This window comes from Octopus bimaculoides, chromosome 16 (genome assembly GCF_001194135.2).
Source record: "Octopus bimaculoides isolate UCB-OBI-ISO-001 chromosome 16, ASM119413v2, whole genome shotgun sequence".
In the NCBI taxonomy this organism is placed as follows: domain Eukaryota; kingdom Metazoa; phylum Mollusca; class Cephalopoda; order Octopoda; family Octopodidae; genus Octopus; species Octopus bimaculoides.
The window spans coordinates 46,430,320-46,445,596 of record NC_068996.1 but is presented as its reverse complement, the minus strand read 5'-3'; the positions used below and the strand labels follow the sequence as shown (position 1 = coordinate 46,445,596).

Here is a 15,277-nt window from a genome sequence, read left to right as displayed (position 1 = left end):
CACACACACACACACACACACACACACACACACACACACACACACACACACTTGTATACACACACACGTGTACACACACACACATACGTGTACACACACACATGTGTAAACACGCATACATGTGTACACATGCACGTATACACACATGTATGTGCACACACATATATGTATACACTCACACACACACTCACTCATTCACTCACTCACTCACACATGCAGATATGTATATGTACATTGGGTTTCTTTCCGTATCTGTCTATCAAATCTACTCATAAGGTTTTTGTTTAGCTTGAGGCTATAAAAGAAGATACTCAGCTAAGGTGCTCCGCAGTGGAACTGAACTCAGGACTGTGCAATCAGGAAACAAACTTCTAACCACACAGCCATATCTGCACTCAGTTTGTAAATAGAAATTACTTGATACATACTGTATGTGTGTCTTGCATATATATCTATATATATAAATTTGACATGGGCGATTCCTTTATTGTCTTGGGATTCACGGTCAAACATCTGGGTGGAATTGAGTGAAAAATTACAGAAATGTGTAGAATGATCCGGTGGTGTTGCTGGGTTTTGTATTTTTTCATAGCTCCCATGGTTACCAAGATAATTTACTATAATAATACTCTTGTGTTTATGAATGAGAAAGGAAGAGGTGATAGATGAATAAGGAAGGAATGAGTGATGTCATACTTGGTAGTGGGATGATGAAAACTGTACGCTGAAAAAATAAATCAAACAGCGTTTCAACTCTGTGAATATATGTGTGTGTGTATGTAAAATGGGGGTATGTGGGCGTGTGTGTGTGTGTGTGTGTGTGTGTGTGCGCGCGTGTGTGTGTGCATGTGTACGTGCGCAATGGAAGTGGGATGGTTCATCTTTGTTTGCTTAGTATTTGGGTTTATTTTCTTTGCTTTGGTTGAATCTTGGTTGGTTTTTTTTGTTGGTCAGTTATTTTTAGCGTTTTGACAGAAAAAAGTCATTCTAAAATTGTTTTTTAACGTAAGCATGCCCAAACAAGTCGAATGCTTACACAGAGCAGGCTTTACAACTACATCATCCAAACTGACCGAGTGAAACCGGGCTTAGCTGCTAGTATATATATATATATATATATTTACACACACACACACACACACACACACACAAATAAGGGGGTTGTCTACTCCTTATGCAGAATCTGACCACCTCTTGTACTTACACCTTAGAACCATCATGGCATCTGAAGTGGCTTTTTAAACCAGACAATGTTTTGAAAAGACACCCACATAGATTGCATATCCAATTTGGACCACCAAGAGCTGCAGTTAAGTTCTGATCTTTGTGGATCTTAAAATGTCTTTTAAGGCCTCTGTTAAAATTGCAAACCTTATGGCATACACGGCATTGAAAGGTGTGCACAGATGTATAGGCAGAATAATTGGTGGAGGTCTGTTTTTCATGGGTCCACATAGGAGATTTGAGCCTAGCAAAAGAAAGGAATTCAACTTCTTGATCGCAACATGTGTGCATTTATACATATACACCTTACTGGAATTCTAATGTTGTCACCTACACTTTCCTACATTCTCTTCAACATATATATTTTCATCCCTCAACGTTTGTTTTTCATTCATTGTATTTGTTCAACTACATATTCCATCTCTAACCATTTCTCATTCTCGCATATCTCTTACTCTCTGTTCTCTCGTCCTGCTCATGTCTATATACTTTGCAGGAACATCCTGACTCCTCGTCACCCCTGTTTTTTAATCTCTTTACAAATCCACCTTGGTCATTCCCACTCTTTCGCTGTCTCTCAAAATATTTGTAGCCTTGTAGTGCTTCTGCAGCAACAAACCTGTTCAGCTCTGTCATTGTCTCTCATACTTTAACCTTTCATCTATAATAAAGCTACTTCCCTCTCTGCTGTAGCCTCACTCAGTCAAAGGGGATCTTAGTCTTGCAAACTAAATGTCTACTTCACTGCTACTGGTTCCTTGTAAACAAACACCCAGTATACTCTGTAAAGTGGTTGGTGATAGATGGGGTCTTCAGCTATTGAAAACCAATCCAAAATAGACAGCAGAGCTTGATGCAATCTTCTGACTTGCCAATTCCAATTGAACTCTCCCACTCATGCAAATATGGAAAACAAACATGAAATAATAACGATTTCAAAGTTTTACCCTAGCATAGCTGCAATGCAATGAGTAATTGAAAATTAATTTAAGCACATAAGATGTGTGCTTCATTAGGAAGGTCATCTGGCCATAGAAACCATGTTGAAGCAAACATTGGAGTATGATGTAGTCCTTGGACCTATCCATTGGATCCTGTTAATCTGTCTAATCCATGCTTGTTAATCTGTCTAATCCATGTATAGAACCATTATATGTATAAGACCATTATGTATATGACCATTAAATGAAGACGATCATTTTATGTGTGTACACACATGCACACACACGCACACACACAACACACATACACAATGCACTAACATGTATGTATTGTATGTATATATACACATACACCCACATATATATATGTATACATACATATACACATGCATGTGTATATACATTTACTTGAAAAACAGGTAACAATTTGCAACTGGAGGGGTATGTAGCTATAAAAATATGCTGCGGCAATATGTATTCGACTATATGTTAGTGTATGGCTCAGTGGTTAGAGTGCCAGGATCACAATCATGAGGTAGTGAGTTTGATTCCTGGACCGGCCTATTTGTTGTGTTCTTGAGCAAGACACTTTATTTCACGTTGCTCTAGTTCACTCAGCTGTAGAAATGAGTTGCGACATCACTGGTGCCAAGCTGTATCCGCCTTTGCCTTTCCATTGGATAACATCAGTGGTGTGGAAGAGGGGAAACCTGTATGCATGGGTAATTGTTGGTCTCCCATAAACAACCTTGCTCAGACTTGTGCCTAGGAGGAGAACTTTTTAGGTTCAATCTCATGGTCAATCATGACTGAAGGGAGTCTTTTGGAAAAATATAAAATGATATGTGCATGTAGGCACACATACATGTTTTGTGCATAATATTCCTTAAGTCACATATTTTACCATACCTCAACTAATTTATCCTTTCCTTGGTTGGTGTCAATCCCAGATCATTAGACCTGTCTCAAATTCTAATTGAGTCTGTTAGTTTGAAATTATTTTCTTAGCATCATCTTCTATTGTTTCAAACCAAGTCTAATGACTTTAACAGGGCTATGTGTACGCCCATGATGTTTCTTTACCAAATTAATGCTGGTACTTTATTTTCATTCTTTTATCCTTTTACTTGTTTCAATCATTTGACTGTGGCCATGCTGGAGCATCACCTTGAAGAGTCTTAGCTGAACAAATCGATGTTAGGACTTATTTTTTTAAGCCTGGTACTTATTCTATTGGTCTCTTTTGCCGAACTGCTTAGCTACAGGGATGCAAACACCAATACGAGTTGTCAACTGGTGATGGTGGTGGGGAGATAAGCACAGACACACACACACACATTGTGTGTGTGTGTGTGTGTGTGTGTATATATATATATATATATATATATATATGATTGGCTACTTTCACTTTCTGTCTACCAAATCATCTCGCAAGTCTTTTGGTCAGCCTGAGGCTATAGTAGAAGACACTTTCCCAATGTGCCACACAGTGGAACTAAACCTGGAACCATGTGGTTGGGAAGCAAGCTTCTTACAGATAGCTATGCCTGCGTCTATCAGTTATTTAGGTTAAATAACCTACGAGTCTCCATTACTAACATATTTAATTTCATTGACTTTATGGATCACCACAATAAAGCATCACACTTCCAATTCATGTAACAGCTATTAATTTATTTTAATTATTTATTTTCACAATCCTGTACTGTTTTTTTCTGTTCTTGTGAACACCTCACAGATTCTCTGAAACTGCTATAATTTTTCCATATTTATAAAGCTGTAGAATATTGAATGAATATATGAAATGTTTGTCCATGTTTCTTGTCAATCTTGCTTGAGTAGGTCTATTGTAAATGATGTTGTTATCAGGTGTTCCTTATGTCTTTTTAAATTTTTTTATAGAGTGTGATAAAATGGTGACTTGGTTGCTATGTCTTGTAGGTCAGGAGACCACACAAAGGACATTATTGATCCTTTGTTAAATTGTCAAGGTGTTTGAGTAAAAATAAGAATTTGGTTGATAATTCTCACAAATCAAATAACAATAGAATCTCTTTGCTCTTTTTGGCAAAGACCTGTTCATAAGAACAGGTCTTATCTGCTTAATATTTGGTATGTTGCTGATATGGAACTTCTTTAATAACTTCCTTGATGTGGTAACATTGAAATTAAGATTTTAAGCTGGGTTATGGTTTGAGAGAATTCTGAACAAACTTACCTATAAGTATTGAATTCTGTGAAAAATGACAACCTGTTTTTTTTTGTTTTTTTTTGCATTCTTTTTTCAAATATCATGCACTATCTTAAGAAATTTATTTTTATTTTTCAGAATTTATTTTACAATGGTGCAGAAAGGCACTCGTGATTGTTCTCCATATCTTCAGTTCCAAAACTGTAGAATTATTGCTGGTAATGATCTTATAAGAGAGGACTTGTGGTGCCAAGATGGAAAAATTGTTAACCCAGAAAAAGTCTTCTTTGATAAGAAAGTTGTTGCTGATGAAAAAATTGATTGTAAAGGTGCCATAATTAGCGCTGGCTTTATTGAGGCACAGATAAACGGTAATGTACTTGATATTAACATTCTGCTATTTAGATTCTTTTTTTTTTTCCTTTGTCTATTTCAAATGTACAATAGTTGAAATAAAACAAATTTTTACATGTCACACAGGTGACTTAATCTAAGAATGAGTTGAAACTGAACCAGCTTCAGCATACAAGAGTAGTTTTAGCCATTTAAAAACACATAAAAATTGTTAAATTGACTTTGCAGTTATATCTTGCAGTATCAAAATTTTTATTGAATTACTGTGGCTTCTTCATTAGTACAATACCAGTGCAGCTCTGTCAGCAGAACTGTGTTATTAACCAGAATTGTATTTAAAAAATGTTAAAATATTTTGTGTGCTGGAGAAGTATAATTGAGTTATTGCACATAAATTTTAACTACAAAATCCTATATGGACCCTGGTTCACAACCATTGATCTGATGTGTTCTACATTTTTTAAGATAGGGTGGGATTTGATAGTTTTGGTTGCTGTTTCTAGTAGGCATTCTGAATGTGAACATTGAACATTCTATTTTTTTTTTTTAACCCATTATCTCCCATAATTCTATTAACTGGAATTTTTTTTATGAAACTTTGATTTCTAGCATAAAACAGCCATAGAAACATGCTGGAATGATCAAAATAACATTTTAAATAGAAATAAGTGAGATATTGGGTGAAAAATTAGCAAACTTCATTTGAATATCAGAGAAATATACCTAGTAGATATAGCAAAAAGGTTAGATATGTGTAAATATTGACAGATAATTAGGAAATTTGTAATTTTTGAGTGATCTCATATGAGATCACTGGTAGGTAATGGGTTAAAGATGTAATCCATAAAGCAGTGGTTCTCAAAGGGATAATATCTATCCAATATACTGCTGGTAGAATACCCAATTATTAATACATAAGTGTTTTTACATTGCACGGCAATTACACTACTGAATGTAAAAAACGGGTGAAGGTAAAACGTTTTTTTTACCCTTAATAAGAAATTAGAGGGGATCAAGAGGTGGTATTCATCAACTTTTACACATTATATTATGTCTATTTATTTATTTAAAAAAAACAAGCTATTATAACAATATACAAATATGTATAACATATTATGCTTTACATATACCATTTTGAGCGTGGCCGTTGCCAGTACCGCCTGACTGGCTCCCGTAGGATTTTCGAGCGAGATCGTTGCCAGTGCCCCTGGACTGGCTTGTGCGGGTGGCACATAAAAGACACCATTTCGAGCGTGGCCGTTTTCGTGCGGGTGACACGTAAAAGCACCCACTACACTCTCTGAGTGGTTGGCATTAGGAAGGGCATCCAGCTGTAGAAACTCTGCCAAATTAGATTGGAGCCTGGTGTTGCCATCCGGTTTCACCAGTCCTCAGTCAAATCGTCCAACCCATGCTAGCATGGAAAGCGGACATTAAACGACGATGATGATGATGATGATATATAATATATAAAATGTAAAAATACCAGTAATTATTAAAATATATAATGTAGAACATGTTCTACGTTAAATATTTTAATAATTACTGGTATTTTTATATATGTAAAGCATAATATGTTATAAATGTATGTATATTGTTATAATTGTTTTTAAAAAAAAAAAAAAACATAGTATAATGTCTAAAAGTTGATGAATACCACCTCTTGATCCCCTCCATTTTCTTATTGCCGCATATATATATATTATTTAAAAGAGTCCCAACTCTGTCTGTTTTTTATGTTTTATTTATATTCTTATAAAATTAATGTGGGATATAGAATATGGAATATATAATATAAATAGTAAAATGAAATGAAGTATTGAATGTCGTATTGAATATATGAAATATTGAGTATTAAATATAGAATATTAAATATATAAGGACTAGTATACTTTCCTGCCTCATGGCAGTCATCAAGGTCCCGTCTGACAGTTTTTATTCATATATATATATATATATATATATATATATATATATATATATATATACATACACACCTTTCCATAGGCTGCACACGTTCCATTGTGAACAATAGCAGTATCATAATTTTCAAGGGGTCAGTTCCTGTGGCTTCTTTTAATGGCTGACCAGGCCTGCATGACTTGAGCATTGCATACATGAAAATCAATAGTACTTCATTTTCTATTGGTTCGTTCTTTCTAAGCTTTCTCTTGATCTTTTTGTGCTTTATTCTCTCTCTTTCGAGCAACCACTGTGAACTATTTTCCTCTATCTATTTCAGTACGTACACACACACACACACACACACACACATGGCAGGCTTCTTCCAGTTTCCATCTGACAAATCCGCTCACAAGGCTGTGATCGGCACGCGCTGTAATAGTTCATTTGCCGAGTGTGTAGCGAGATAGAACTGAAGCCGAAAGCATGTGGTTGAGAAGCAAGCTTCTTGCTACAACAGAGTCAATTTTTGACAAGTTTTGAGTCAAAATTTGCTAGAGTTGCTTCCCTTTATGATATCTCTCTCCGTCAATGAAGTTTCAACACTTTCATTAAATATATTAGAAATTGCGATCGAATACTCCTCACGGTCTGTTCCTTTTATGTCCTGTATGTATTTCAATAAAAATAGAGAAAAGAGTTCGATCATATGTCTGTGTTCAAAATTCACTCGAGTCGTTCAAATAAAGTATCAGTTTTGGGGGTGGTTGACTGACGGAAACGTTAGCACGTCGGACCTCCTCCTCCTCGCCAAGAAGAAGCTGGTGAGGCACGACATGGTGATCTCATATGAAAATAAACAGCGCATGACCTTGCAGGTGGGGCCCAGTTAGAAATTTCTTCAGGTCGAGTAGCCCATCCCATTCAAAAGGTCCCTGAATGAGTTTTGTTTAAGGATGTTGAGCAAAATACCCATGTTTCCAGAGGCGAATTATTCAAACCCCAAAGAACTCCTCTCAATACATGGCTATGATGCTCCCCCACTACTTCTGCTCGTGATCAGAGATGCACATATCGTCAGCCACCAAGGGACATGCTCAACTGGTTAAGGTCAAACAACTGACAAGCAAATCTGTGGTATTAAGCAGAATATTTGCTGTAGCCCATCTTTTTATACCAAGACAAAACAGTGTACATGATAACACTTCCAATCAGTTAAGATCAGAAGTCATAAGAGCCACTGCCTGGTATTGTATCAGTGATTATTATTATTATTATTATTATTATTATTATTATTATTATATTATTATCATCAAGGCAGCGAGCTGGCAAAATGGTTAGCACGCTGGATGCTTAGCAGTATTTTTCCCATTGCTACATTCTAAGTTCAAATTCCATCAAGGTCGACTTTGCCTTTCATCCTTTCGGGGTCGATAAATTAAGTCCCAATCAAGTACTGGAGTCGATATAATTGACTCATCCCCTCCCCCAAAATTGGTGCCCTTATGGAAAAATTTGAAGCCATTATTATTATTATTATTATTATTATTATTATTATTATTATTACTGATTGAGAGAGCAGTGCATTTCATCAAAATGACACAGGGGTAAAATATACGAAGCCCATTATACCTAGCATGACTACCCGTCTGATAAAGGTACACCAGGCACATGCATCACAACCATTTGTGTTTGACATGGTGATCTTATATCAAGATAAACAGCGCATGACCTTGCAAATGGGGCCCTGTTAGAATTTCCTTCAGGTTGAGTAGCTCATCTCACTCAAAAATTCCTTGAATAAGGGTTTAAGAATGTTGAATGTAATACTCCTGCTTTTCCAAAGGTGAATTATTCAAACCCCAGAGAATTCCTCTCAACACATGGCTATGATGCTCCCCCACTACTTCTGCTCATGATCAGAGATGCACATATCGTCAACCACCAAGGGACATGCTTAACTAGTTAAGATCAAGCAACTGACAAGCAAATCTGTGGTATTGAGCAGAATATTTGCTGTAGCCCATCTTTTATACCAAGACAAAATATGTACATGACAGCACTTCTAGTCAGTTAAGATCAGAAGCCATGTGAGCCACTGCCTGGTACTGCATTGGCATTTACTGCTTCAGTTATTATTATTAAGGCTGCAAGCTTGTAGAATCATTAGTACGCTGGACGAAATGCTTAGTGGTATTTTGCCCATTGCTACAGTCTGAGTTCAATTTCTGCTTAGGTCAACTTTGCCTTTCATCCTTTTGGTCTCAATAAAATGTGTATCAGTTGAACACTGGGGTTGATGTAATTGATTCCCTCTCCCTACAAATTTCAGGGTTTTTGCCTATAGTAGAATCATTATTATTATTTGCACTCTGAGTTCAAATTCCTCCATGGCTTATAATGGTGTTGTCAATCAACCAGTTTAGGACCAACTCTGGAAACTTCAGTGCCTTTTATTAAGTTCCTTTTGTTGCAAGCATTTGGACTACATTATCATTGTCAGAGGAATCACACACATGTGGCTGTATGGTAAGGAGTTTGTTTCCAACCATGTAGTCTTGGGTTCATTTCCATTGTATTGTATCTTGGGCAAATGTCTTCAACTATAATCCTGGACTGATCAAAGCCATGTGAGTAGATTTTGATTGATAGAAAATGAAAGAAGCTTGTTGTGTGTATGTGTGTGTGTGTGTCTTTGCCTGTCCCCATCACAGCCTAACTGCGAGTGTTGGTCTGTTTACATCCCCATAACCTAGAGCTTCGACAAAAAATATTGATAGAGTAAGTAAAGAAATAGTTCCGGGATCGATTTGTCCTATTTAAACTAAAACCCTTTGAGGTGGTGTCCGAGCATGGGCTGCAGTCCAATGACTGACACAAGTAAAGGATAAAAAAAATTGTAATTTCTGTTATATGAAACAAGAATTTTGTGTATTGTGCTTGCACATGACGCTTTCATTGCTGTCTACTTGGCTTAATACTTCTTTCTTCCCAACTCTTTTCCGACATGCAACTGCACATTCACTGTTGCTGCTAGACACTTTTCATCTGCTACTGTTACACTTCTGAGCATTTTACGATAGTGTAACGTAGACTTGAGTGAAATTCCTCTCTCCCATTTATTATATATACATGCTTTCGTATGTAGCAGGGAACAGCTAGCTCTTGGCCGCTATTTGGATCACATTGTGTCCACTTCTCTGATTGGTAGGTATTGGCACAATTTGTCTCCTACTAGGCTATGCCAACTTGCTGTAGATAACCAATAGGAGGCTCTAAATAGGATCATGTGGGGAAGCCTGTTTACTAACCTGTTTTAGTCTACAGCTCCTTATAAAAATTCAGCTTTTCCTTGTTCCGGGTCTTTGGTTTCAGACTTTTTAAGGCCTAGCCACTGACCACGAAGACACAGCCAGTGAAACTTACCAACTTTGTCACCATGACATTCAACGGCATTGTGGCAACCTCCTTCTTCGTCACCACCATCATGTCTTTTCCAACGTTGTCAACATCATCTTTCTACATACACAGCTCAGTAAGCAATTGACCCAGGTTCCAACAGTTCACTGTTCGTGAATTATTTCACTATGGATCAACAGCGAATATACAACCTGCATGAACTCCTATGCAAGTGATTTGGGCAACAGCATCACAGCCCCGAATTCACGTACGACATGTACCTGTAACCAGCTCAGCCTCATGGCCATCACTTCTTGATACAGTATTTCGGCTACCGTGTACGACTGACCAGGAACTGGCATTATTATCTTTCTTGCGTCTATGAACTTACTTCTCACTTTGATGGCTCATGGACGTTTTCACTGTTTTCTTCTCATTGCCATCCTTATATGTACATAACACGCGCATACATCTATGCCTACACGCACACACACATACGGCGAGCTGGCAGAAATGTTAGCATGCCGGCCGAAATGCTTAGCGGTATTTCATCTGCCATTATATTCTGAGTTCAAATTCCGCCGAGGTCGACTTTGCCCTTCATCCTTTCAGGGTCGATTAAATAAGTACCAGTTATGCACTGGGGTTGATGTAATCGACTTAATCCGTTTGTCTGTCCTTGTTTGTCCCCTCTGTGTGTAGCCCCTTGTGGGTAGTAAAGAAATAACATAGACATTTTGTTCTCATGATGGCCTTTCAATTCTGTATACATGATGCACACACAGACACACGTTATCACATCAGTAAATGTTCTCTTAATCATTCTTACGTAGTTGTGTCTATTTAATTTGTTCTATTTAATTCCTTTTTATTGTAACTATCGTGTGATGTGGTACGAAAGGGCCATTCTTGTCACCTCACATCACAGTCATTGCAACAGCATCACTACAACGTCTATACAAGACGTTTTCTCAAGGCAAATACTGCAATGTTATGGCTTTATACAGTATATCTATGCTAAGTAAAACGTACAGAATGCTGTACTGAACTAATTAGGCTATGATCACTAATAACAGCTAATTTTTATTTTATGAAAAAAAAACCTTCACCTGATTCTTTTTTCTTCTTTCCCTATGAAATAATAATAGCCATTTCAAAACTACTCCAACATCTGAACTGACAGAGCATAAAATGAAATGCTGCAAGGTTTTCTTACTGGTTCTGCTTTTCATTCATCCCTTAAATGGATCGTTTGCCAATAAAATAAACAGAAAAGTGTAACTGAAGTTAAAAAGACAAAAAAACCTAATGTCATGTGTAGATAACTCTTCGACGAAGGATTTGGGAAGGGACATAACTCTTTACAATAAAAATTACAAGGGCAGTAATTTAATTAGTTTTTTTTTTCTCCCTTTCTTTCTCGTTTACATTTATAAGATAGAAACAGCAGGTATAACATTTAAAAATCTCAACTGACACTTAATTGCGTTAGTTATTAATAACGAAATTAGCTTTATATATATTTGTCAAGATAAGATTAGGGTAATTCCACTCACACAAAAAAAACAACAACAAAAAAAACTTTCCAGAATCCATATTTTAATCCATTTTGAATTCTTGTATTCTTGTACTTGTACTTCAGTCATTTGACTGCGGCCATGCTGGAGCACCGCCTTTAGTCGAACCAGTCGTCTCCAAGACTTATTCTTTATAAGCCTAGTACTTATTCTATCGGTCACTTTTGCCGAACTGCCAAGTGACGGAAACTTAAACACACCAACAATGGTTGTCTAGCTATAGTGTGTGTGTGTGTGTGGGGGGGGGACACAGACACACAACACATACATATATACATACATACATGTGTGTACATATATATATACACACACACACACACACACACACACACACACACACACACACACACACACAAGTTTCTTTGAGTTTCCATGTACGAAATCCACTTGCAAGGTTTTGGTCAGCCCAAGACTATAGTAGAAGACACTTGCCCAACGTGCCATGCAGTTGAACTGAACCTAGAACCACAGAGCCACTCTTGCACTTAGCTGCTCATATAATTTAAAAAAAAAAAAAAAACAGAACTGAATTTTTCCATTAAAAAAAAAAGCGAACAATATTTGTAATTAATTTAACAATTTAGTCTTAGCACTATGTTAAATATTGATTTGTAAAACGAGTAAATCATAAGATGAGCTTGGTCGTGGAACAAATCAAACTTGTACTGCGAGGTATCACTGTATGTATATATATATCTGTGTCTGCTTGTTCCACACTTATTTATTTTTATGTGCCCTTTTAAAGCCTAGCCAGGCTTATGGGCCTGGTTTCCCGGTTTCTATGGTATATGTGTTCCCCCCCAGCTGGACGGGGCGCCAGTCCATTGCAGCGTTACTCAAGAAACAGGAAGAAAGAGTGAGAGAAAGTTGGCGCGAAAGAGTACAACAGGGGTGGCCACCACCCCCTGCCGGAGCCTCGTGGAGCTTTAGGTGTTTTCGCTCAATAAACACACATAACACCCGGGCTGGGAATCGAAACCGTGATCCTCTGACCGCGAGTCCGCTGCCCTTACCATTGGACCATTGCACCTCCACGCTTGCTCCACGTTACTGCTTGATAACCAGTGTTGGTTTGTTTACATCCCTGTAACTGAGCAGTTTGGCATAAGGAAGCAATGTAAGTATGAGACTTTAAAATAATTACTGGAGTGCCAGCTCAAGCCCTGCATCAAGATTGCTCAAGTCAATTTGTTTGCTACTTACATCATGTGTTACTCTTTTACTTGTTTCAGTCATTTGACTGTGGACATGCTGGAGCACCACCTTTAGACGAGCAAATCGACCCCGGGACTTATTCTTTGTAAGCCTAGTACTTATTCTATTGGTCTCTTTTGCTGAACCGCTAAGTTACGGGGACATAAACACACCAGCATCGGTTGTCAAGCAATGCTAGGAGTACAAACACAGACACACAAACACATACATATATACATGTACATATATACGACGGGCTTCTTTCAGTTTCTGTCTACCAAATCCACTAACAAGGCTTTGATTGACCTGAGGCTATAGTAGAAGACATTTGCCCAAGATGCCACGCAGTGGGACTGAACCCGGAACCATGTGGTTGGTAAGCAAGCTACTTACCACACAGCCACTATTTTGCATGGTACTGGCGCTACAATGGTTGCCTAGTATCTCATAAGGCTGAAAAACAGAAATTAAAGTATGATGGAAGAAACAGATTAATTGTGATGAGCGAATGATAGTGGAGTGAGTGTAAGAGAGAGCATTTAAGAGAAATGATGCAGACACATGAAAGAGTGGGGGAGGGGAATATGTGGCAGGTATGCTTAATGAGGGGAATACATTCTTTCAGATGGGAGGGGAGCATTAACAAAAATCTGCTGTGGTGGACAGGTCTTCCTGTTGCAAAGTTATTTCCATTGAAAAGTCACAACGCAAGAAAGCATTGTGACCAGCAGTAAATAACATCCAATAGGCTAATCGATACAATTATATACATACATACATATATATATATATATATGTATATATATATATATATATATGTATATATATATATATGTATATATATATATATATATATATATATATATATATATATATATATATATATATATATAAGGGTGTCATTTATAGTGTCACAGAGTATCTTTGATAAAGTTGCCATGGCTAAGTTGAAGTTATTAGACTAACCACCACAAACTATATTGAAAATCTTGTATCATTTTTCTTTTCACTGGTTTTTATTTAACTAAATGCTTAACCCTCACTGTAGATTTTTATCTCCTGTTTAACCAATTTTTATCTTTTCAAAATACTAAGTAAATCAAAAAGAAGACTTTTATTGTAATATTGCTATCTATCTGTAAAGAACATTTATGACAGGTTGCTATTGCACTTAAACCAGGAATGTTGCTTATGTATCTAAATAATTATATTTGTCAGTCTTGATTCTGCAATAGTGGCTGTTAAGTAGGTTTACTTAGTAATTTTTGAGTAGACTTTTAATTATTGATAGATAATAGAGTATTTTGGAGATCTCTATCAGTTCAGCACCCAGTGTACTGAGGACTGTGCACCCCCTGTCATGCAGTAGTTTACATTGTATAGAGTTTGTTTGTACCTCCTTGGTTCGGTTGTGTGGTGTGGAATTCAAATTTGTTGTGGAGATCACCATCATCATTTTTATGTCCAGTTTCCATGCTGGCATGGGTTAGATGGCTTGACAGAAGCTGGGAAGGCCAGGGACCACACAAGGTTCCATAGTCTGTTTTGGTTTGGTTTATACAACTGGATGCCTTTCCTGATATCAATTGCTTTACAGAGTGTACTGGGTGCCTTCTACATGGCACCATCACCAGTGCCTTTCATGTGGCACCATCACCGGTACCTTTCACGAGGCACCATCACCAGTGCCTTTCATGGGGCACCAGTGCCTTTCACATGGCACCATCGCCAGTGCCTTTCATGTGGCACCAATGCCTTTCACGTGGCACCAGTGCCTTTCACGAGGCACCATCACCAGTGCTTTTGATGTGGCACCAGTGCCTTTCACGAGGCACCATCACCAGTGCTTTTGATGTGGCAGCAGTGCTTTTGATGTGGCACCAGTGCTTTTCACATGGCTCCATCACTAGTGCCTTTTGTGTGGGACCATCATCTATGCTTTTTACATAATGTTTCATTTTATTGTCCAGTTTCACTTGCGTGCATTTTAGTCTGATTCAACATTAAATTCTCATTTGTACACTCATTAGATATGGTTGAGTAAACTGAACAGTGATAAATTCACAGGATCTGCTCGTTGTCTCTTTCCTCTAAGTCCTTGAACAGGATTGAACTGGAGGGGGTTTAAAGATCTGGTCGCTTTGTATGTGCTACAAAACTTGTTTGTAAACCATGGTGAGTCATAGGTAGGCCAGTATGTTGTCAGGTACAGAATAGGTTTAGAAAATGAAGCAATAAATAATCTATTATCCAGTATTTCAATGCTTTGCGTTTTTATTGACCATTGAAAGGTTAAAATGCTAAGTTGGTTCTGATGGGATTTGATCTCAGAATGTTGAGGATTACATTTCCTTTAATCCACCATCATAATCCACATTTCTTTTTTATCTTTTACTAGTTTCAGCCATTGGACTGTGGCCATGCTGGGGCACCACCTTGAAGGGTTTTAGTTGAACAAATCAATCCCAGTATATCTTTTATCTTTTACTTGTTTC

General features: G+C 37.4%; 1 protein-coding gene across 2 annotated transcripts in view; it reads left to right on the top strand.

Moving 5' to 3' along the window:
• LOC106872229 (N-acetylglucosamine-6-phosphate deacetylase) overlaps positions 1-15,277 on the top strand; it is a 165,956-nt gene that overhangs the window by 18,344 nt on the left and 132,335 nt on the right. For both annotated transcript variants that reach the window (XM_052973730.1, XM_052973729.1), the window contains exon 2: positions 4,495-4,727. In XM_052973730.1, the coding sequence (XP_052829690.1) occupies positions 4,508-4,727 (220 nt within the window). In that variant the 5' untranslated portion in view covers positions 4,495-4,507. The remainder of the gene's footprint in view (positions 1-4,494; positions 4,728-15,277) is intronic.